A 23,989-nucleotide genomic window follows, 5' to 3' on the forward strand; every position below is an offset into this window, starting at 1 on the left:
ATTATAATTCACAACCAATCACATATTCATGAAAGAATGCTATTTAATCAAATTCATGAATTACATGCAATCATATGCTTGATCCTAATTTTGAGAAAATACATCATATCAAATATAATTTCATAATTTCAAACTTACAATTAAATAGTGATTAGGAATCAATAAGATTTGTGCCTGGGTTACTTACCTCGACTCGCTCTCGAAATCCTAATCTCAGCCAACGAATGCTCTATACCTATCAAATGATTAAAAATGAATTATCCACTGCTCTTTAACTAATTCTAATTTAAAACTCCAAAACGGGCTTGAATGAACCTCAAGTCCAGATCAGCCAATTTGGCTAGAAACTACTTATAATGTAGAGAGAGAAGAGGTATATCTTGAAAGTGATTTCTCTCTCTTAATTATTTTATTCATCTATTTTAATATCTATATTTATTTTTTATTTTTATTTATTTTATTTATTTTATTCTTTTCTTTTTCTTTTCTTTTTTTTTCTTCTTTTCTTCCTTTTCTCTATAACCTTCTCCCAACTCCTCTTTTCCTTTCCCTTTTCTTCTGCTGCAAAGAGAGGAGGGTGAGCTCAGGAGGGCTCCGGCTGCGGTCGGTGGCGCTCGCGGCCGAGGCCGCGCGCCTGCAGCCGACGCCCGCGGTCGGTCTTGCGGCCTGCACTTGCACCCGAGCCGAGGTCAGCGGCTCTCACAGCATCCATGGCCACTCCCCGCAACACCGGCGACACTCGCAGCTGCACACGGGTGTGTCCCCTCTTCCCTTTATTCTTTCTTTCTTTCTTTCTTTCTTTTCTTCTTTTCTTCATCGCCCTCCCCTCTTTTCTTTCCCGTGAAACAAGAGAGGGAAAATGGGCGAGAGTTCACCCCCCCTCCCCGAGAGCAGGGGAGAGGAAAGGGGGCCTCCGTACCACGGCCAAAGACGGCGACACAACGAATCAACCAAGGTGAATGGTCTCCCCCCCACCACCTCTTTTTTCTTCTTCCTATTCCTTTTCCTTTTCTTTTCTTTTATTTCGTTATCATGAGGTAGAAGGAAACAAGGGTTAAGGTTTACCTTGCTCCTGGAAGTAGCTGTGACGATCCCCGCTCTGACGTCTTTGTTGTTGGTTTAGGGAATCCTCTCTAAGGAAGAGGAAAGAGAACGGTGAGAGATCTAGAAATAGGAAGATTTCGGGGGCGATGGTAACCACTTTAGCGGCCGGGTAGCTGTGCCTTCCTTCTACCTGGCAGCTGTCCCCCCTTCCTTCTCTCCGAAGTAGAAGGTGGTGGCCTCCAGATGGGCTGCCAACCTTGGTCCAAGTCGGCCCATCTGGCGGCCCTGGCCCAGTAGTCACATAAATCAGATAATTGAACTTTATAACCATGTAATCAAAAATATTATTAAGTGGATGATAAATCAAGTTAATAACTATTTATTTTTTAAAAAAATTCATAAGTGTAGTGTAAAATTAAATAAAATGACAATGAAATCCAATATTGATCAAATAATTTGTATATCTATATTCATATCTATTTTTTTAATAAATATAAACATAGGTATATGATTAAATTTTAATTTATATCTAAATAAATTGAAATATAAAAATAATTCCGAATGGATATTATTCGGATATACCCGACCCATTTCATTCCTATTTTTTACCCATCTTCAATGTCCGACTCCATATCACCAAGGCTCCCCTCTTTCCCCACCTTTTTCTTATTTATATATTTATTTTCTTTTCTTTTTCCAACTGCGCGGTGGATTCCTCGAACCGGGCGCTTTAAAAACCTGCGCACTTCCTCGTGAATCCAAGCGCTAAAACCAAGCTTGGAGGGATTTAACGCCCCCCTCTCTTTCGCATCGATCGCTCGCTCTCTCGCCATGGACTCCGCAGCTGCTTCTGCGATCCCACGAGGCCAGGTGACTCCCGATCAAACCCTAGCCGCTTCTCCCCCTGCCACGCTTGCGGTTCCACGGATTCTTCTAAATTTCGCTTATGTTTTCCCTGCCTCTAGGTGGATCTAGTCGATTTCGTTGACTGGAGCGGAGTCGAATGCCTCAATCAGAGCACGAGTCACTCGCTCACCAATGCCTTGAAACAGGTGATTGGTCGGAGGCGGCAGCTCTCTTTCATCCGTCGCTTTAAACTTGATTCCCTTCTGATTAATTTTTTTGGTCTCTTTGTTGAATCTTTTCTTATTTCTTTCGAATATTTGTCCTGTTTTGGGTTTAGGGTTATAGGGATGATGATGGTTTGCATCTGGAGAGCGATGCAGATGAGCAGCTTTTAATTTATATTCCTTTCACGCAAGTCATCAAGCTGCATTCAGTTGTTATTAAAGGGCCGGAAGAGGAAGGTACTGCTAGATTCTTGTGAATTTAGGGTTTAAAATGGAATATATTATTTAAGTTTGAGACATTCCAAATATATGTTTGGGCAAGAGAAGAGAAGACACTTGTGATGAGATTTCAGTCGTTGTTGTTTTTGTTGCATGGTTTCTTTGTCTGTTTAATTTAGATTTGTGCTACTTAGTTCTTGCGTTTCACTATGTTGAATTGGCGGTAGCACTACCTGGACTTTCTGTCATTCATATCTGCTACAAGTCCACAATGTCTGTGCCTTTTTCTGTTACAACTGCACAACTTGCATGTTCTTTATATTGGAACCTTGTTTTCTAAGCATAGTTGAGTTATGCTTATTGCATTAAAATGAAATTCTTGTATCTTATATTGGATATTTCTCTTTCTTTGCTTATGCAAGGAAAAATAACGGGGTTAAGGGTGTTTCCTGGATTCCACCATGAGAAAAATAAGTTTATTCATAAATCAAAGAAAGTAAGTCGCTAATTCATATCTATGGCTTGTCGTGTATAAACAAATTTTTACTAAAAGGGCTCTAAATTGACTATAGTTACATGTGAAAGCATCTAATAATAAAGATGCCTTACCTATAACCTTTAGGGGCAGTTTGGCTTACAAGTTTTAATAAAACAAGTTTATAAAAATCTTAAATAAATGGGTTTTACAAAATGGCTGTTCGGTTGTTTTCCATAAAATTTGTTTTGCCAAATTTGACAAGGCATAAAACCTGAAAAGTGAGTTTTATGAAAAACAAATCTCCCCCTATTTTTCATAAAATCTGTTTTGCAAAACAGAATTGTGTTTTATCATTATATGTTTTAGGAAAATACAGAGGCATGCAAACAGACCCTTAATTTTACCCAGAAATCACTGAAGCCTTTTGTAATTTTAGTTAAAGTGCATTATAATCTTGTATTGAACCTTTGAAACTCTTTTGACCATTATAAAAGCCAACCTGACTAAAAGTCGCAGCATAAAACTCATAGGGTTTGAAGTCATCTTCAAAGCTAGTATTGACATGCCTTAAAACAGATGTACAACTCAAGTTGTGCCTTTGTAAAGGAAGCTGACTCAATTGACTTGGAAATTGATCGAATCCTAATTTTAATGCAAATGTTGATGTGCGCTCCAAGGCCTTGAGTAAACTGTATGGACTAAAGATTCTGCATACCATTGCTTAGGCCCAATCTTTATTTTCATCAAAAAAGTTCTCCCTAGCTTAGTGCTTTACAAGCCAAGTTGAGAACTTGAGTGATCTCAAACACAAGGAACTCTACCAAAAAAGCATGATGATGCCAGGGCTCTAGTAGGATTTAAGTAAAAAATAATAGGTCAACCTACCTCATGAAAATGGCCAAATTGTGGGTACAGGCAGGATGCTTGGAATCATCTAAGGGGGGCAATTGCCATTTACAAACTATAGAAATCAAAATTTGGTTGGAGAAGCGAGGCATTTAATCAAGGTTAAAGGGGATCTGTAGATCCTTGGTTAGATTCAAAGATGAATGGTCAAAAGTTTAGTTTGATTGTTGCTAAGAAGGCAATAGGTATTGGTTGGTGGTTGTCTATTTGAGGAAGTGCAGAGGGGGATGTGAAGGTTGGTTAGTTGGGAGAGGACTTCATTTTGTAATTATTTGGGAGGGTAAGGTTCATTAATGGAAAATGTAATGGGAATGGGGTGGTAATTTCTAGTTTTTTTTTTATCTTCCTAGTGTTCAACGTCAAACATGTACAGGCATGGTGGTGAAAAATCATGGAATTATTTTGAGTTCTGGTTCCTTTTGGTGATAATGGATAATGCTTTATGTTGGAATTAGATATAGTGTGAAGAATCACAAAGCTCATTTGGCCATTGGAGTTATGCATGGCTTAAGTTGATTGTGTGGATATTAGTGAAGGGAGTGCTGGTGGATCACAAGGGCATCTTCTTTTGCTGGCTGTCATGCTATGCCATGAAATATGACATGGATGTCTTGTAAATAATCAAGCATGTGTTTAAACTAGATGCAACTCAATATTGTGCTGACATACGTACGTGCACTTCAATATATTTTTTTTACTCTATCTTTGGGGTCATCTTTCCTTCATATCTAAGTCCTATTGGATGAAAATTAACCCAGGATATGGTTTGATATTTATCTAAAAACGTTTGCTGAGTTGACAAGGCTTTTAACAAATAGTTGAATTTGTATTCAATCATTAACAAATTTCAAAAAGCTGGTAAGCTCAAGAAGAATGGAAATTTTTTTTTAGTATTTTTGATATGCATATTATTTAGACATTTACTGACGAGGCCCATCTTCTGGTTAGGTTTTCCAAATGTGAGCTTTTGATAGGTCATCGAACCTAGACAATTTTGTAGTAGGTTTACTAATGCGGAAACCAACATTTTTGAAAAAAAAAAATCTCTACAGTTTGAGATGTCCATCTGAATGAACTTTGTTTCGGTATCATGGCTTCTTTATGTAGTTGTGCTGCCATTCCCTAGGTTCCTATGACTTAGCACGTAAAACCTAGGATTGAGATGAGTAGCATAAATTGTTTTCCTTTTTTGTTTCTAGACTTCCTCATTAGTATGTAACTGGATTGTAGCCTTTTTTCTCTAGAAAAGGAGAAATAAAGAAATTCCTGCATCATGCCATTAGATCATAAAGATATCATAGAAGACTATCAGACAATCCCTCATCTACCAATTCCCTTATATATATGAGCAATGCATTACAAGCCAAAGTAGGCTTCATGTATGATTTTTCTTCTTTTTTTTTTGTTTATACATATAATCAAGCAAACCAAAGAGCAAAGGTGGTACTTCACCACAAAGAAGGAGCAAAGATGGTACTAAATAAACATAAGGAAGAAAGCTAAAATGGAACCTTATCTTTGGACCTTATTTAGTTCATATTTTTGTCTAGTTGTTTTCAATTTAATTGCTCATGTCCATTTTGTGTCCATTTTGTGGGGCTAGAGCTTCTACCACCTTATCTTTGGACCTTGGAAGCAATTTAGACCCATTGCTGTAGGACTGGGGTTGAGCTACTCTTTAGTCTCAGTGGATGATTGCCACGTATTATACTAAACTTCCATGCATGGTCCTACAGCTACTCGGGAGCTTTGAGACTGCCACTTGATGCTTTTAGTTGCTAAGACATCGTTACTTATGGTACAAGGTGATGAAGCTTCTACAAGTTCAACCTCTCTAGGTTAGGGATATGCCCCAATGTAACAACCTAGAACCTTACCCACAAAAGCTAGCCAATTAGGCATATTTTAGGTTCCTAGGTGCTGTACAAGTACCCAAGATCTTTCTAATGCATAACCAATGTGGGACTAAACACACAACGACATCAGTCTTTGCACCCTACCTAGATGTCTATTGCTAGGTAATTGCAAGATAGAGTATGGAGGAGATTAGATCTAAGGAGCATATTATGGTATTCTAAAGCTAACACTAGAATTAAAAGTAATTGTTAAGAAACTTGGTGGGGAAGGGTGAAGATCAACTTCCTTCTCTTATAAAAAACCCTGAGAGGAAACTTAGTAGAGCTATGCTATGAACCTAATGTAAAGGGCTGACATAAGTGCATAAAGAAGGAACTATCTAGCTAGTGGAATCAAAAGAAAGAGAGAGAGAGAAAAGACTTCCCTAAATATGCTAATGCCCATGGCCGAACCTCCGCAAGCATCAGCAAGCCCTTTGTGCTCTTAGAAACCATGTCAAAAGTTTTTTTTTTTTTTTAATTTAAATACCTTAGGCAAGCCATAACCTCCAGCAAGTATGCTTGTTGCAGGATAGCTGTGAGCTCTTGCCGAGATTGCTTGATGGTTTTTGCCCTCGGGGATAGAGGGTATTTGTAGTGGTCCATGGGAGAGGTACAATTGTTGCATTTTCAATTGGGACTAAAGAAAAACATCAAAAATGAGTAATTTTGTGTAAAAGAAATTGAAGGGAGATGAAATTTTAGGGTTTCATGTTCAAAAAGACTCAAATCCCTTCTGACAGCAATTGACATCGAAACCCAATTGATAGTAGTTACCTAGCTGTATGAAACGAATTGGATGACACCTGTTATTCTATCAAAATGACTTGAAACCCATTGCTTCAGATGGCTATGACTCTGGAGAATAAGGGCCTCGACTGGCATGTCCTCTTGAAATGTTAGTCCAAGGGGCAACTGTAGACACCCATCTTTCTATACTGCATGAAGAAGCCAATTATCTCTAAATAATGATACTCCATCCACTGAGACCATAGAAGGTGTCTTAACCATGGCAACGATTCACAGCCATGCAGGACCATCCTCATGATTTAAGCAAGCTATATGCAGTTCTTCTTCAAGGTTAACCATCCTTCCATCAAAAGTCCAACTATCGCTATTATGATGTTGTCAATCTAGTGGAAGCTCCAAGTCTTGGATCCTTTTGATGGTACATTCGATACCATTAGTTCCATCTTTGATGGTGATGTATCTGTTTCAGTTGGATTCCATTAGAACTTGGGTCCTAAAGTTTAATCTCCATACAATTTTCCTTTGTGTTCACTTGATTTTCAAGGTTTCTCTTTAGCCTCTCCATTGGATGCTATAAACTAAGCTACCCTTGGAGCATTATAAATATCCTTTGAAGATATAAAACTAAGGGCTAGAACACTGTGAAGACACCTTTCTTTGTGATCAGTGCGGGTCACATGGAAAAGATTGTCCGACTTCCGACCATCAGGGAGTTGAATAGTGAAGGAGCCAAGCATTACCATCAGCTCTGAAGACCAATTCTTATCCCTTTCTGGAAGCAGAAGGCGAGCTCTGAGAACAGGGGAGGGAGGCCATGGCTTGATTCTAAGACGATGCTTTTTTAACTTACATAAGCTTAGCATTTAGTTTTTTCTAGTTGTCAGTGAACTATTGAGACAGAGATGGAATCCATTAAAAATGAACAGAGAAGAGAGAGAGAGAGAGAGAGAGAGAGAGAGAGAGAGAGAGAGGAGTTGATAATGACAGCCTTTTATGGGAGAACGAGTGCCAACTGTGCATGTGGTAGACCGCAAAATCTTCGTGGTGTAATAAGAAAGTGTCAAGCTTTCATTTGTCACAATGGCTGCTTGCTTAGAATGCCTGGACCCAAAAACTTCTTGTAGCCCTCAACTCTTGCCCAGTAACCACGGGCGCTCATAATTCACGGCTTCCTGGAGTGTCAGGACAACTCATACCACAGCTCATAAACAGAGTGTTCTAGCCCTGTGTTTTATATATTCCTCATTGGAGTTCACTAGTGATTTGGCATTGTCTTCACTGTTACATTCATGTAATTTTATATCTACCTCCTCATTGAGCATCTTTCCTTTGAACTTCAGTAACCAAAACCAATATCTCTGTTGCAGACAAAAGAATTACTGACTCTGTAGCATAATGATTTGGCTTTTGCCAAGCGCAGCCCTACTAGATTTGATTCCTCTTAAATATTAACTAGAAGACTATAATATTCCTTTGTTTTAATTATTACGATTAAGAGAGAATTAAGGTTCAATATTTTTTTGATATTATTACTTATATTCAAGATAAGGGAGAAATGTGATAGTCCGAGATTCTGATGATATTATTTAGAACAGCAAACAATAGAAAAGGTTAGTTCAGATTTTGTTAGGCTAACTCTATATATGTTAACTTGGGTTTTGCTTGGTCTAGTTGTCCAAGCCTTAAGCTGACCCATTCTCTAACATGGGTATTTCCCAGCCCAAACCTAGGGCAATTCTGGTACATACATGCTCGATCTGAAGAAAGCTTCATGCTGACTTGAGTGAGTTTTGAACTTTCTGATCATTAAACCAACCTGAATTGTATGTTAGTTCAGTATGGTATCTTGAGACCTAGTTAAATGACACCTTTCTAAATCTCTCCCCCCATTATTTCATGAAATAACAATTAAAAGAACATAGTAGTTAGATAAAGATTGCAATCATGAGAAATATGTTGACCTCACCATGCTTTACCCTGCCTAGAAGTGAGCCTAGAAGCTGTTGACCACATCATGCTTTACCCTGCCTAGAAGTGAGCCTAGAAGCTTTGGCACCTACTAACTCCATTAAACATTTCTAGGACCCGCTTCTCCAGAAGTGAAATAATTAAAATTTTCATGTAAAAGTTGTTAAAAGAATTTGAAGCCTGAAAAAGACTAGTCAACCATCCTATTGTTTGTTAACCTTCTTTCTGAGCCTAGCTTGACAGCTATTTGTCCTCATAGTTGGTATCTCATAAACTAAGGAAGGCAGGTTTTTTCTTTTTTCAATTTGTGCTACTTGCTCCTTCCAGTTTGATTATTTCTACTAGATTCAATAGAAATGCTAGATTGAAAATCTCCAATGGTCATCTGGCAGGCCCAAAGACAGTAAAACTTTTCACAAACAAAGAGCATATGGGCTTTAGGTATGCTATATTTTGGCTCCCAATATATCCATCTTGTTTATAAAAATCGCATGGCAACTATGGCTGTTTCTGGCTTAAATCATTTATTTGGTGTTCTAATAACTTTAACCATGGCTATTTATGGCTTAAATCATTTATTTGGTGTTCTAATAACTCTTTCAGTAATGTTAGTGACTTCCCATCCAGTGACTCAATTGCTTTATCCCCAGACAATTTGAAGGTAAAGTTTTGTGAGATATCGTCCTTGTTCATTTTGTTGTGGTTGAGATTACATTTACTTTATATCAGGTAAATTGCAATCTGTATGATCATGCAAATTACATGTTTCCCCAAATGTGTCGGTATTATGACTTTATTTGATGGATTTCACAGCTTTGTTCCATTTGCAGGGAAAGCCTGTTAACTTAAAGTATGTCAAGTTTCAGAATGTTCGCAGGTATGAGCATATTGTGTTATGTTTTTATGTTTTTGTTATTGTTATTTATCTAGTTGCATTAATCAACACAATCATGAGATTATCTTATTGTAAGTTAAATTTTATCAGCTTGACAATTTTTATTGAGGACAACCAAGGTGGTAATGATGTCTCTAAGGTTCAGAAGATTGTCCTTTATGGAACTACGTGAGTACATGACCCCTTTCTTGCTATCCTTTGTTTTCCCCTTTGAGACATCTTTTATTCTTACTGACTTTTATCTCATCATAATTTTTCCTCATTAGATATTTTCACTGTAATTATATTCAGATATTTTCTGTATGCAATATATTACATATTCTGCTTCTTTTTTGTGTACAATTACCTACAAGTCAGTGATTGGCCAACCAAGTTGTAATGGTTTGTGGGTCATTGGCCAGAGCTCTGTGCAACCAAGTAAGATCAAGTTTCCAGATAGTGAAGTTATTCTTAATTATCTGCCTTGAGATTTCTCTATTTAAAATCAAGTTAGTAAGGCAAGGTTTTGCTGTAGCCTTCTTGTGGGGTGTCATCTCCTGATCATCTTATTCTGGCAAATGGCAGCTTAGAAATAAGATATTTCTTGTTACACTGCATGACTATAACACCACTTCCTTTGGACCGTCCTTTGGACCGAAAACCATAATCTATTTCTGGGGTTGTCATGATTTGCAAAGTATATCGCTATTAAATATCTTGTGGGTAGTCCAAAAAATATCTTGCTGGTAGGTCAATCTCAATTCTAGTTGGCTTGTTGATAAAATGTTATGTGCTGAGAAAAGATACAAAAATTTTTATTCAAAAAAACGAAGAATTAGAATAACATTATCTTATCTCTCATTAATCGAATGCTAAATACTCAGGAACTAATACGTTTGGCAACCTATCTTGCTTGGTCAAATTCTGTGTTTTAGCCCTGCTGCAGCCTGTTGAATTCCTGACACTCAATATAGATTTTACAATTCATCTATACTCATTTGGATATGATGTTTGCATGCATATAAATTATTTATATGCTTTATGTTGCATAATACTAGTGATACTAATAAGAAATTTCCATAATGAATGAGTGAAACATTTATCATCGATTATGCCAGACACAGTAGACTCGTTAAGAAGGATGTTCTTAGCACACAATTGACTTATCGATATATTAATTGATACAAAAACTGTGTCAAATCCATATATGTGTAGTAATTAATACTTAAAGGTCCAAGAATCTAGGTAACACACGTGTCAACAAACATGCCTACATGTTAAAAGCTAGTGAAACTCATAATTTTTCCTATTGGGTGGCTTGATATACGGTACATCCTTCCTGTGCTAGTTAATACCAAGCATCATTCTAGCATGGTTTGATGAAACATCAAACATGAAGTTTCATCTTGAATGTTTTCAGGGGCTTCTTTCCCCTTCTCCTATTGAAGTGAATGGTATACTGTAAGGGGTTATAAGTTCGTGTTAGCCCAGTAAAAGCTGATTTAGGATGAAACTGGATTGGATCAATTAGACATCTTCCAGAACTTATAAAACTGGACCAACTGTATAGTTGTCACCTTATTTCAAAATCCATTAATTATTTGCTATCCAGGATTTTTTATCCTTTGAAAATACATACGCACTTTAATTTATCTAGAATACATTTTGTGTTCATGACATAGACATACAGTATGATCTATAGAAAGAATATGCCATGCAACTCCAAATACTAATTTATTAATTCATTGATATTTAACATGTGAAAATTATGACGTATCTACATTCAGTCTATTTTGTTATCAATTGTCTGAAATTAAACAACATTACCGAAATATATGGCTCAAAGTTGGGATAGTTCTGCTGATAATATCAAAGTTTAAACCTTAAACCATCATGCGAGACAGGTTTTAATGTTCATCACTACTCTTTGTATTATCTTTTAGGGAAACTTAAGATCGTCTTTAATAGAGTGATTTAAAGAAAAGTCATGATCTTAAGACAATGATAATTGCTTTGAGATAATACGACTATTTAGACTGTTAGAATGTTATTTGTGATATGAAGGTAGAGATATAGGGTCAGTCATTCCCTTTCTATGAGCATGCTATACTACAGGGAATAAAGAAGCGGGGTACCTTTAGGAGACCTTGAAGGAGAAACAACATATTTGATTGACCAGGTATTTAGTGTGTCATGGCTGGGTTGAATAATATGTGATCCTTGTGGCTTTAAAACTAACATCAGATTGCATTCCTCAATGGAAAACAGGCCTCTTAGAAATTTTATGGGAGTGACTGGGGAATGCTATGTACATAGAAGAGGTAAACTATCAGCAGGTAGCCTATCAAGATTGGCATGGCAGCTTCTTTTCTTAGTCTGGTGATCCTTTTGCAATCTGAGAAAGGAAAATGAAGCAAGAAGTTTTAAAGAGCTTTGTTGATTGAATTTCATGAGTGCAGGTGGACCGAGATCTGACAAACGTAAACTTTCACGCTTGTCTCTACTATTTATTCTACAACTACTTTGAGTCTCATCTGCAGATCCTGTGACCCTGTCCATGCTTGAAGTGCTGCCATATGTACAAATATGTGAGGTGCTTGAGACATACCCCCTTCAGTAATAAAGATACACTAGTTAGTTTAGCTCTTGTATGAGGAAGAGATGCAGGATGAGAGCACCAGCTAGAATTGGGGTCTCAAATTAGAAGCACCAGCATAAGGAAGCTTTTTAAAGTATCTTCTCAGTCATTTTAGATCTTTCACAGACTCATACTTTTTCTTGAGTGCTGAACCATGCAACCATATAGTCAATTAGCATAATCAAAGAAAGCAATATTCTTTGGAGGAGTCAGATTGTCTATCCCTTCTCTGAATATTTTAGGCCCTTCTCTGTTTGCAGAAAAAACTGGAATAAGTGGAAGAGTAACCTACTTTTCTGGTTTATTCGATCCTATACTGAGAAACACAACCAGTTTTTTTATGCTGGAATAGAAGAGGTTGGTATTCGGGAGCTTACCAAAGAACTGTTTATTCAGTTATTACTTCGAATCAGAATAAAAAAATTATGAGAAAACAGCACAATGGACTTAAGCCTCATTGTTCCTCCATTTGCTACCTATTTTGTCCTTGCTTTAGCATTATTCCAGGATTTACTCTAGTCTGCAACAAAGCAGGTTCTTAAAGTATATTTTATTGGTCAAATACGAGCTTTTCAACATCTTCGTACTCTTCATTGTCATATTCTTTGGTCTTCTCTTCCTTATTAGCTTATCAAACTCAAGTTTTAGCCTCTCTTCTTATGGTGTTGCCTTTACTCTCTGAATGAAAATACAACTTGATTTTGTGGAGGGCACAGATGGCCAGACCAGAGCACTTTGCACTCATGTTCCCTTTTACAAGCACCTTAGCCACCTTATAAAGTTGTAATGAGGGTTGGTACTAATGGTTTATTTATTTGTTAAGAAAGTGCCCCTTTTTACCTGTTTTTAATGATAAGCTGTAGATTAGTTTGTAGCCTCTTTTTCCTAGTGATCTGGAATATGTATTAATGTCACGCCCCGAACCCATCACTCGGGTCCGGCACACGATCGGCCGCATGAGCCCTAGAGCAGTGCCCTAAAGATCATGCAAGGCCTAAGATACACAAAAATTTTCAATAAATCCATAATTAATGTATTCAAACTAAACCAACTAAAATGTACTGATTTCTTACATAATTTCAAATGTCCATCAATAAAAGATATGCTGCTTCTACTATCTAGCAGTCAGACTCCTTGTCGATCTCATTTCTCGTCCCACCCGATGGACTCTACAAATTCAGTGCCTCTGAAAAAGAAAGTAAGAGTAGTATGAGCTTTTCCAGCCCAGTAAGAATCCCAACAGCCACACACAGTAAAAATCATAAAATAATCAATGCATCAAAATATATGTCATTTCATCATTTCAAAGGCTCAATAAATAACAAATATATACACAAACCATTTTGTATACATAAATCCTTTTTCACATTTCGTGATTCATTCACGTATTACTCTGATTCCCAAGTCTTCAGACTTTTTACTTCTGGCGTTGGACTAACCAAGTTCATGACCCAGTCCAAGACTGTACAAATTCCACGCATAAGCTCGTGGCAGCTATCCCACGCGTAAGCCCGTGGAGGCTATCCTACGCATAAGCTCGTAGAGGCTATCCCACGCGTAAGCCCGTGGAGGCTATCCTACGCATAAGCTCGTAGAGGCTATCCCACGCATAAGCTCGTGGCAGCTATCCTACGCATAAGCTCGTAGAGGCTATCTCATGACAAGGTTAGTCCAACCCATTTTACATGTCTAGTTTTACATGTTTAATCACATTTCCATCACATCACATATTTTCATAAATTCTCAAAAATATGTTAATTCTCTCCAATTTAATTATTTCAATATTTCCATAGCAATCAGAATGCACATCTCATATGTGTCATACAAGCTCATAAAATTAATATCAACATAATTATAAAAATATATCCAACGATAAACCAACAAATGCATAAATAGAGGTGCTCAGATGTAGGGATTCTTACGGAAATTTGTGGACCGACTCAATATAAGGATCCAGATCACAACCTACGCGCTGGGGTGCTGAGTCCCCTGATCAAAATCTGCTGGCTCCGCTGACTCTTCTCCTACAACATCAATTATAAATCACAAACTAAATTATTTAATATTTAAATTTTCTAAATCATAATTCGCATCTACTATGGAGCCTATCACTAGGTCCCCAAACATCTCAATTCCTCCAAATCTAGGGCAGTCGGGGTGGCCCGACTCCCAACTTGTACTACCGGCCTATGTCGTCGCCAGTCGTAGCCGCCGCCACGCCGCGACGATGATCGGTCCCGGTGAAGAGACCAAAAGAAGGGATGGATGAGAGAGAAGGAAAAAGGATCCTTCTCTCTTCACGGATGGGAATATGTCTCCCATCCCCCACCTCTTAGTCCAAGGCAGCAGCCATAGTGGCTGCGCCTTTACTTTCCCCATCCCGACACACCTCGGCCCCCACTGGTCGAACCATCGCCGGCCGCCACTTTTGCAGTCGCCGGTGATGGTGGCCGGCCAAGAGAAAGGGGGAAGAAGAGGTCTCCTCTTCTTCTTCCTCCCATGAACCCGCAAAGGGGTCCCTTTTTTTTTCTTCTTCTTCTTCTTTCTTTCTTTCCGCAAAGGGGTCCCTTTTTTTTTTTCTTCTTCTTCTTTCTTTCTTTCTTTCTTCCCTCCCCTCCATCATCAACAGATGAACCACCGAGGTGGTGGCTCAGCCTCTCTCCCCCCACACCCGACGGCAACCCAAGCTGCCTTCCCCTCGACCGCTGTCGTCGTCGCCGGTGGCCAACCCACGCGGAGGGAGAGGAGGAAGGGACGGGATCACGAGGAGGAAGGCCTCGGATCCGCCATCCCCCATCTCCAATCAAAGCCCTAGAACCCTACTCCAAATCTCCTCTATCCCGACCACCCCACCGCCATGGACCTCGGCCAATCCCGGCGGCCGGCGGCCAGCGACAAGATCTGAAAAGAGAAGCCGAAACAGGGTACCCCTGTTTCGGATCCTTCTCCGACGATCTCACCGGCCAATCCACCCATGCCGCCCCAAATCCAGAAAATAAATCACAAGGAAAGCACCGTGCTTACCTATGGTCTGGTGGGGGTGCTCCGACAGCCTTTCTGGCGGGAAATCGGAGGAGGAAGACCTTCGGATCCCCAAGCTTCTTCGCCCGATTTGTGAGGAGTCTTCACGAAGGGAAGAGGTCGCTTTGCGGCCTGCCGGATCTCCTCTCCGGTGCTCGTCTCCTCCGGCGATCGACCTCACGCCGGACGCTGCCGCCCCCCTCTAATGCCCTCTTTGCTTTCCCCTTCCACGATCGTGCCTAGGGCACGATCGTATTTGATAGATGGGCCCGGCTTCTTCGGGCTAGCCCATCAATCCACACATTTTTTTTTTGTTTTTTTTTTTTTTTGTGGGGGGGGTGGGGGGGTATTACAATTAAATTAATGTTGTGCGGTGAGAACATAAACATCTCCAAAAGTCCATGAAACATACATAAAACATAAGATGAGTCTGTGGATTGTTTTAACATAATGCTAGGCAGGTCGATGTGTAATATTTTCTTATGAAGTAAAATACGCTCAATATATGGAAGATTGTGCAATAAGGCCTTCGACAATAGACTTCAAAAAAAAAGTGGGGGCAAACATCTACCGTTAATGTCACATGCCATGTTCATATAGTATTAAAAAACATGTTTTTTTAAGAAAAGATAAGTTGGTGGGCTCTGAGGGGGTGGCTTGGAGTGAGCGCAGACGCTCCTTCGTGTAGCGAGAGATCACGAGGTATCTGCCAACTATTTCGGCAAATACTTGATGGCTAATAGGTGATGGGAGGAGCATCAATGTGGCCGGCGACCCGTGGGTGGATACCCTTCCATTGAGGCTCTGGCCGACTACAGTTAATGTCGAGGTAGTGGAGGGATTGGGGGGGGGGGGCGGGGCAGCATGGGATGATGCCAGGTTGGGTCAATTTTTCAGGGTGCATCTTGCTGAGAGGGTCCGGTTTCTTCCAGTACCGGGGTGTGCGAGACCAGATATTCAGGTTTGGAGCATCTCATGTAGGACCGGCGTCAGGGTGGGAGATCTCTCCCGTGTCCTCGGGTGGGAGCATGAGCCAGGGTCGGAGTGTGCTTGGATCTGGCGCTTAGGCCTTCACCCGAGGATAGCACTGTTCTTATGGAAGATGGTCTGCGATCGGCTTCTGACGAGAGCAATACTCAGCGGACGAGGTTTGAGGATTTCCTCAGAGTGCGGGGTGCGCGGTGTCAACAAGATGGTGGACCATGCGTTGTTTCAATGCGCATGGGCGAGGGTGACTTGGCAATTGGTAGAGATTCTATGGGAGGCTTGGAGTCAAAGGGACCAATTCTTACGGACTATCCGTCGATGGTCGGGCAATCTACTGACATGCCAGGAGGCTGTTAGAGCGACTTGCACAACATACCAGATCTGGCTGGCAAGAAATGCTCGAACCTTTGGTGAGCACAGCATGTCGCTGAGGCTCGTAGCGGAGAACGCCCGGGCGTAGGCAGCGGAGATTAGTCATGTTTCTTTCTCAAAAGGGCTTTTGACAGCTTGGAATATCTGGAGTTTCCATTCTGCCCAAGCAGCACTTGGGAGCTCCCACCCCCAAACTTCCTTAAGGTCAACTTTGATGGGTCTGTTTTGGTGGAGGCACGAGAAAAGGTGTGGGTTTCGTCATCAAGGACTCGAATTGCAGGATGATGGTAGCGGGCGGCTGTCAGTTATTCGACGTCACGGTCTTCGGTGCGGAGCTGAGAGCTGTCTGGGCGGGCCTTCAACATGCTGGACGAGTGCTACCAGCCAGTTTAGTCATCCTGGAGGATGACTCGGCCACGGTCATCAATTGGATCCAGGGGGATCCGAGGGATGCCGACTGTGATCATCCCTTGCTTCAAGACATCTAAATGATGATGAAGGATGTTAGGGCCGTCCAGGCCAAGTATGTATTTAGAGAAGCTAACGAGGTTATGGACTGGTTGGTTGCCTATGTAGCTAGCCATGCCGGTAGCACCTTGTGGGCTGGAGATGGAGAGCTGCCTCGGAAGCTCCACGATATTCTATTTTCTAATTTTATTGGGTGCATTCGTACACGTATTGTATGAATTATCTGCTTTAGCGCAAAAAAAAAAAAAGTTCTAACACCGTATGACCTTTTATGCTATAGTGTAGTATCAAATCCTAAAATTCTGCAGCTGTTTAATTTTGTAACATGCTGGCATTTTTATTATGGGAAGGCAAATCCATGAGAAACATGAATGGCCATCAAGAAAAAAGGTGTTACTGTTGACAGAACTAGGAACTGTATTGGCAGTGCATCTTAATTACGTAACTTAGATCTTCTACGAGGTTGAGTATTAATATTAAGAACTAAAGGTATCCATTCACACTTGCTTTGGTACTTGTAAGACTTTTATTTCTCCTTCAAATAAAGGAATTGTTACCATAGCTACAATTCTGACAAAAGCCAGATCTGAAGGAGGCGTCACATCATCTTCTTTAACCCATATGCTATTAATCTTGTTCACAAGCTTTTATAAAGCATAAGCATGTCAGAGGAGCATAAGGCGGCATAGAAGCATAGATGGTCTTGACTTTCAATCATGTCTAAACTTATGACAGAGATGTGCGGGCTCCTTTTCACTCCCACAAAGTTACAAACCAGAGAATCCGGCCCCAAAATGACCAAGCGCGCCTATGTGAACCAGATCTCCCTATTTTGTAATTCTAGAGTAATTAGGGTCTGTTTGGATATCGTATAGGATTGGGTTGAAAATCCTATAGGAATCGAGCCTGTTGGCCTATCCAGGTTGCATTTTCTAATAGTCTGTTCCATATCCAGCTCAGATCTTAGTTTTTGTGCTGCAAGAAGAAAAAGCTTATGGAGGTTTTTTTTTTCTTCTCACAGGATTTGGATTGTGTAGTGTTTGGTTGATATAAGATCATGCTTAGGGTTGTATAATGCTTGGTTAATACAAGGTCATGCTTAGGATCTGTTTGGATATTTCTGTATGATTGGGCTGAAAATTCTATAGGAATCGGATCGATTGGTCCATCAAGCTTAGATTTTCTAAGTGCCTATCCACACTCAGCCCAGATACTAGCTTTGAGCTGCAGGAAGGAAAAATATCTATGGAGTTTTTTTTTTTTTTCCATACGATTTGGGTTGGGTGGAGTTTAGTTGATACAGGACTATGCTTAAATGGATAGTCCAATTCATGAATTCTACAGAAATTTTAGTTAATTCTGCAAGAACATTCAAAGAGGCTCTTAATGTTTTTGGCATGCTCTCTTTGTATTAGAATTTTGATAAATTCATTTTGCCTACAAAATGTTCCTCTCTTTCCCAGCTTGACTATGCCACGACATGCCTCAATACAACATAATGTTTGTATATCATGCTTTATTTTCTTATGGTCTCTTCTTTTTAACTTCTGTCATAGTCCTATCAACAGTGGATTCTTGACGAATGTTACACAGTTGCACGTATAATGCGTTATGCCTATTTATGCATCGCATTCTCATGGTGTTTTGAGGAATCATAATTTAATACCGTGTGCAGCACAGCAACCATACCAATAACTGAGCAGGTTATCTTGTAGACCTGAGCAAACTTTCTTAAAGTCAAAAGGTTTTCATGGAAACTTGAACAAGAATACAACATGATGTCTGACCCATCCACTGGTAACTTTCACCCTCTACAAATATCTAGGCGCCATGGACATTCAACTTCTCAACATTTAGCCACACCCACCCTTTGGCTGAGAGTTCTTTTCTTAAAAAAAGAACTCTGCTAATCACTTTTAACTTGTCTCCATGAGGTTCGCGGGCATGAATATGTTCTGTACTTTTTTGCAAATATTCATAATTGTTTGTGACCACCAGTGAAATTGAATAAAATATAAAAACAGAAGATTAAATTCTATAAACTTGTTCATGCATGGTGCTAGCCATTCGTGGAAACCCGCTCGTTCGGTCTCTCTCTCTCTCACACACACGCGCGCGCGCGCGCACGTGCCGCACAGCGCATACGTGTGCACGTATCACTTATGTGATTTATCACTCGAGCATCGAGTGAGCGAGTGAAGGTTTTGAGGCTATAAATTGTCCAACTAATTCTCAACAAAGTACAAACAAGTATTTGAGATGCTTAAAACCATAATAATGTCATAATATTATAGTTGTAGTGGCTGTTATATGTAATGTTGTCTGCATTTAACGGTGTTTAACATCATTTATATATTAATTTTTCTAATCTGTATGTGTCATTGCAATTTGGGATAATTTTTAAGATAGAAATAGCAATTATTTTGTAAGCTACCATAGGAAGTCCTTTTGGCCATAGCTGTCGCTTCCACTAAATATTGTAAAGTTGCTTGAACTTTTCAAACAAATTACTCTGTCGTAATGCATGATGATTTTCACGTTGCAAAATTTGCTGCGCCTTATATTGTTCTTGCTTGCAAGAGTTGGTCATGTTCAAGTTAATATCAGCTTTTACGGCCTAGCATAAAAAGCTCAAGTTTTGCATCTTCACTGTTATGTCAACATGACCATCGCATTTACTGTAGCATTAAAATGCCTTGGTTGACGTGTTTCTCTGTTCTTACAGTAGCATTAAAATCAAATCTAGAGATGGAGATCATGCCCCCTTGGTTACTTTTCTAAGTCCAAATATCTCTCAATTCTCAATCGATTCGTAGTGGTCCCTTGGGATTTCATAATTCGTATAGGCATACTCATATATAGTAGCAATAAAAGTACATGGCCGTGATTCTAATATCCTCCAAACTTTCACATCTAATCAGTGATTAATGGCCCAGAAAAGATGTGACCGTCTTTTCCTTAAATACAGTCGCAGGTTACTTATCTCGGTTAGATGCAGGAATCTTGAGTAGATGTCAAAAAAAATGTAACCTCAAAAGATAGGGGCAGATCGATGACACGTTAAATGTCGGCAGTGCCGAACTTCTAGCCGGCATATCCTCCAATTTGCAGGAATCAATTATTCTGTCAGGGCAGTCATTCGTAGGCTGTCATTCTTCCTTTTTTTTATAGAAAAAAAAAACTCTCATGTAAAACTTTAAGCTTAAGGTTAACTTTCTTTGCCACTCTTATTCTGGATGCAGGGTGGACACGACAAACATGAAGGATTTGAAGAAGATTGAAGAGCACTGAGTGCGGGATATCTGATGAGAAGCAGGCAAGGAAAACCGATACCAATTTTTATTTTTATTTTCTTCCAATGGATTCTCTTTTAACGGAATGAAATCATAATTTATTAGGGTTCTCACATTCGCCCCACGGAACTCCTTGTCATTCTCCTTGCGTTTCCGGTTTATACATTGTGGATCCGGTGATCCGGAATTTCTGTCTTATTTCAGATAAGATATTATATATTCTTGTCTGGCGACATGGTGTTATGAGGGGTGGGGGCATGATCTCCATCACTAGATTTGATTTGCCCCTCATTCTTTATTGTGATGGGATCTCTACCACGACTGCTACAGTACCACAACCCTGCCATCTTCCTGCCCTTTTCCATGCTCTCCTTCTCTTTTCACTTTGTTTTAATCCCTTCCTCGGCTGGCCTTTTTACTTTCTCGAATTTTGCGACGGCTCATTTTTCGACTTGGGGAGCTGATAAAAAGGCACGGCTCCAGTACCATTAAACTATCGGGTCTCACTTTTTTTTTTCTCTCTTTTTTCTGTTTTTTTTTTGGGTGAATTCACTTTTTGCTCTTTTTAAACCTACCCCGTTGCTCCTCTCTGCTCTCCTGCTTCCCCGCTCGCCCTTTTTGTCTCTCTCGACTTCTCTTTTTACTCGAAAGTTGTAGCTGCATTGGCATAATAATGATTAGTGATGAAGCTACTCTCTGTCTCAGTAACTCTGGTGGCGTTTCTTAACTGCTGTCATCAACGCAGTAGGATTATTAGGCGATGGCTGAGTTATATTTTGGGTGCATAGGATCTTAGTTGCTGTCATCTGGAGTTATTGGCGCACCTGGGATGTCTTGTTGGGCCATTACTGAATGGTTGCCACCAGCTGTTTGATGGCAACCAGCCGCTTATATTGAATTGCTGTGGTTTTGGTTGTTAGAGGTATAACCGGGCAGGCTCACGTGTGGCTGAATGCGATCTTTGTGGGTGGGCCTTGTGAGTTGGATGCTCCTGATTTATTAGCTTGTAGCTCTTGTTGTAGAATAGGGAAGGAGATTTTGTAACTATGTTACAACCAACTGCTCTTTTGTTTCAACTAGTTGTGGTCGGTTTTCTGGAATCCATTTCCCCTCAGTCTATCAACATGATATGCCTCTGCCTAGATCCAACACGTATCCAAACTTAGATCTTTACCATACTTTTAAAGTTGAGGCCCATTGGTCCAACATGGATCGAAATCGTTGCGATGGATGAATTGGGCCCAGCCCGATTGAGCTCAAGTGGATCCAATTTGATCCGAGAAATAGGCTTGGAGGGAGAGGGCATCTGAGGTGACCAAGAAAACCAACCAAGTAATGAAGGCAACGTGTGCAAAATTTTGTTTAAATTTTGCACCTGCAGCCATGCACCACTCTTTGTTTAAATTCCGGACATCAAAGCAGGCCCGCTGGGAAAGGTCCTGATTTTGTGGGCAGCAAAATGGCCATGCACCACTCTGTTGGGGTTTGTCATTTCTGAGGCCGAGCATTAAGTTTTTTTTTTGCATACCGGACAAAGTTAAGTGCAGACTGGCAGACACCGTGTCCAATATTTGCTAAGGTGCATGCATTCTCCCATGCTTGACTCGAACTTGGACCAACTTGGAAGGGAAGTTGCCACAGTAATTTCTGATTAAAATTTATGTACTCGTCACTTTACTGATATTTCACAGATCATGGGTGCAGAAACACAGTCTGTCGGTGAAACCTTCATACTTTTGCTGTAAGATGGCTTCTTTCAACTTTTCTGTCTTAATTTTTATCACATATGCAGTTCTATAGCAGTATACGAAGCTGAACCCTTACTCATCCGCCTGTTCTCCAGTGATAGGTATTCCAAAATAGTTTGTAAACGACTACGAGCCGGTCCTGAATCTGTCCTTTATTGTCAAACGCCTTGTAAACCTCTCTCCCATCATCTACAGTGGTAAAAGGATTCCAAATCAGGCAGCCTTATTCATGCCATGCTCGTGACCCTTACCGGTATCCTTTGAGACGACACGAACAGTGTGGGAATCATGGACAAGGAAAATCTTTATTTTGTGTCCCTCCCTCCTCTCGTTCAATCTAGGGGCATGGCTTTTTGTTCCTCCTAGGGTCCCACATAATTTCAAACTCTAGGCTGGTCTCAAAACAAGCAGCTTGGGGTTAGGGCGTGGGTGGGGCGAGAGCTGATTTGTTTGGTCCTTTTCCTTTCCGTGCGTCGATCAGATTTGGCGAACTCCGAGGCTTGCTCCAAGCTCTCAGCTTTCTGTGGGAGGATTACAACTGTCGGTTGCCCTGTACTAGATGCACTGGTTTGGTCGCAGGCATTCACTGTGGGAGGATTACTCGTTGGGATGCAAATCGGAAGGACCATGGAAACAATTAGCTTCTCGCTGCAAACGCTGAACACCAATGCACTCCTTTGTACATGCGATAATAAGTTAAATTCAGATCCTCCAAATTGTCATGTTGCGTGAGGCATCAGCAGGGACCCGAGAAGGTTTTGTTGGCTCCATCTCTAGCTTTAGGTCTAGCTAGACCTAAGCAGATGAATCAAGTCGGATCGGGTTTGTTTTCGAAGTGTGTGTGTTTTTTTTAAAGTTAGGTCAGGTCTGATTGGGTTCGGGTGCCTCGTTTTATTGCCATGGACAAATTAGATTAGGTTGGACTTTTCTTGAGTCTTGGTTCGAGACTGTCTCGCATTCATGAGATCGGTCCAAATTATGTCAGGTATGATTTGGATTTTGCCCTGCGTGTCTCGCTTTAGCCAACCATTGTCATTGTAATCAAAAGCCAAACATTTATTGATCGTTCACAAGATTGGATATAAAGCAGCTCGAAGTTGAGAAGGGCTCTATAATGGAATAGAAATTTTATGAGTTGCTATTGACCTGACACTGACTCTTAATAAATCATTGCTGAAATTTCGCAAATATGCATAGGAGAAGAACCTGTCGTCAAACATAGGTCACTTGGTAGATTGGGTGATCTACCTTGTGCTCCTAATCTTCCATTAAAAACTAGTCAAATATCCATTAAACAACAACTCCCAACTCCCATGTTTTGGTTTCAGCAAACGCCATCAGCCTAGCAGGTTGCCTAAATTTTGGAATCCGCCTGTGTTAGTGGTACTAAGATTGATAAATATATGGTTGCTGCACCAAGAGGCTGGGAGAATTTGGACTAAACCGAATAACGGAACAACCATCAATCTTTTATTCAGCATAAATATTGAGCAGGGACAAGACTTGCGAATCCCGGAAGATGCCGGGTACTTTGTTTGGAATTATCCGTTCGAGGACCGAGACTTCCAACATTCATAAGGGGGATGATCAACTTACTAGTCGAATGCATTTAGGGACCAGATTAACAAGTAGGACAACATCAACAACCACCACCACACCCACCCACCCAATAACCCAATGACACAAGCAAAGGCTCTGTAAAACCATGAAAATGAGAGCTCTCCCCTTTCTGACAGGACTGACTCAGAGAAGGATCAATTTAACCTCCACCTAAAAGCATGCTTCACACTCGATTCACACTCGATGGCTGATAGGCGATAGCCGCAGTATTGACGTGACCAGGGACTCATGGGTTGATGGCCTTCCCCTGTGCTGTTGGCCGACTACTGTTAGTGTTGAGGCTGGGGAGGGTTTACAAGTCTGTGATCTTATGACTCCCGGGGAGGCTGGATGGGACGAGACTCGGTTAGCCCGCTTCTTCGGGGAGCATCTGGCGGAGCGGATTCGCTTCCTCCCTCTGCCACAGAGTGGTGGACCAGATGTACGAGTGTGGAGCTCCTCGACCAGTCCCAGAGTCAGGATGAGCGTCCTTTCCCGCATTCTTAGGCGAGAGTATGTACCTGGTCCTGACTGTGCCTGGATCTGGCGATTGGGCCTTCTCCCGAGGGTTGCGCTGTTCCTCTGGAAGATGGTCTGGGATCGTCTTCCAACGAGAGCAGTACTTGGTGGACGAGGATTGAGGATCCCCCTGGAGTGTG

The 23,989-nt window shown here is 40.6% G+C and overlaps 1 protein-coding gene and 1 long non-coding RNA gene across 13 annotated transcripts; both read left to right on the forward strand.

Annotated features, from left to right (window-relative positions):
- The first annotated feature begins 543 nt into the window (after nt 1-543).
- On the forward strand, nt 544-21,728 carry LOC103713350 (PITH domain protein (DUF1000)). 12 transcript variants are annotated; one of them, XR_016411360.1, is made up of 10 exons: nt 1,667-1,914; nt 2,010-2,096; nt 2,228-2,351; nt 8,723-8,771; nt 8,934-8,991; nt 9,161-9,207; nt 9,316-9,393; nt 19,659-19,831; nt 19,933-20,006; nt 20,089-20,202. XR_016411360.1 is itself a non-coding variant. In XM_026807060.4 (9 exons), exons 2-9 carry the CDS (start codon nt 1,876-1,878, stop codon nt 19,979-19,981), a joined length of 531 nt encoding a protein of 176 aa, XP_026662861.4. In that variant the 5' UTR covers nt 544-955; nt 1,808-1,875; the 3' UTR covers nt 19,982-20,202. The 12 variants fall into 12 exon arrangements, 6 of the variants coding, with proteins under 6 accessions (XP_026662861.4, XP_089786692.1, XP_089786691.1 ...); XM_026807060.4 differs by lacking the exon at nt 19,659-19,831 and adding an exon at nt 544-955 and having other exon boundaries at nt 1,808-1,914; nt 19,933-20,202; XR_016411384.1 differs by having other exon boundaries at nt 8,934-9,059; nt 19,933-20,202.
- LOC149768586 (uncharacterized) lies at nt 9,400-18,711 on the forward strand. The gene is made up of 2 exons (XR_016411415.1): nt 9,400-11,383; nt 11,473-18,711. It is a non-coding gene; the product is annotated as an uncharacterized LOC149768586 (long non-coding RNA).
- Nucleotides 21,729-23,989: the final 2,261 nt, after the last annotated feature.

The sequence above is a fragment of the Phoenix dactylifera genome, chromosome 1 (genome assembly GCF_051530095.1).
Source record: "Phoenix dactylifera cultivar Ajwa chromosome 1, Ajwa_hap1_PhDact_Kaust_v1.1, whole genome shotgun sequence".
NCBI classification, from domain to species: Eukaryota; Viridiplantae; Streptophyta; class Magnoliopsida; order Arecales; family Arecaceae; genus Phoenix; species Phoenix dactylifera.

Bases quoted from the DNA above. Each gene is read 5' to 3' on its own strand.
- LOC103713350 (XM_026807060.4), top strand. From the start codon at position 1,876: ATGGACTCCGCAGCTGCTTCTGCGATCCCACGAGGCCAG. The intron at 2,097-2,227 runs GTGATTGGTCGG...TTTTGGGTTTAG, and splicing joins TCACCAATGCCTTGAAACAG to GGTTATAGGGATGATGATGG. The intron at 9,208-9,315 runs GTATGAGCATAT...AAATTTTATCAG, and splicing joins AAGTTTCAGAATGTTCGCAG to CTTGACAATTTTTATTGAGG.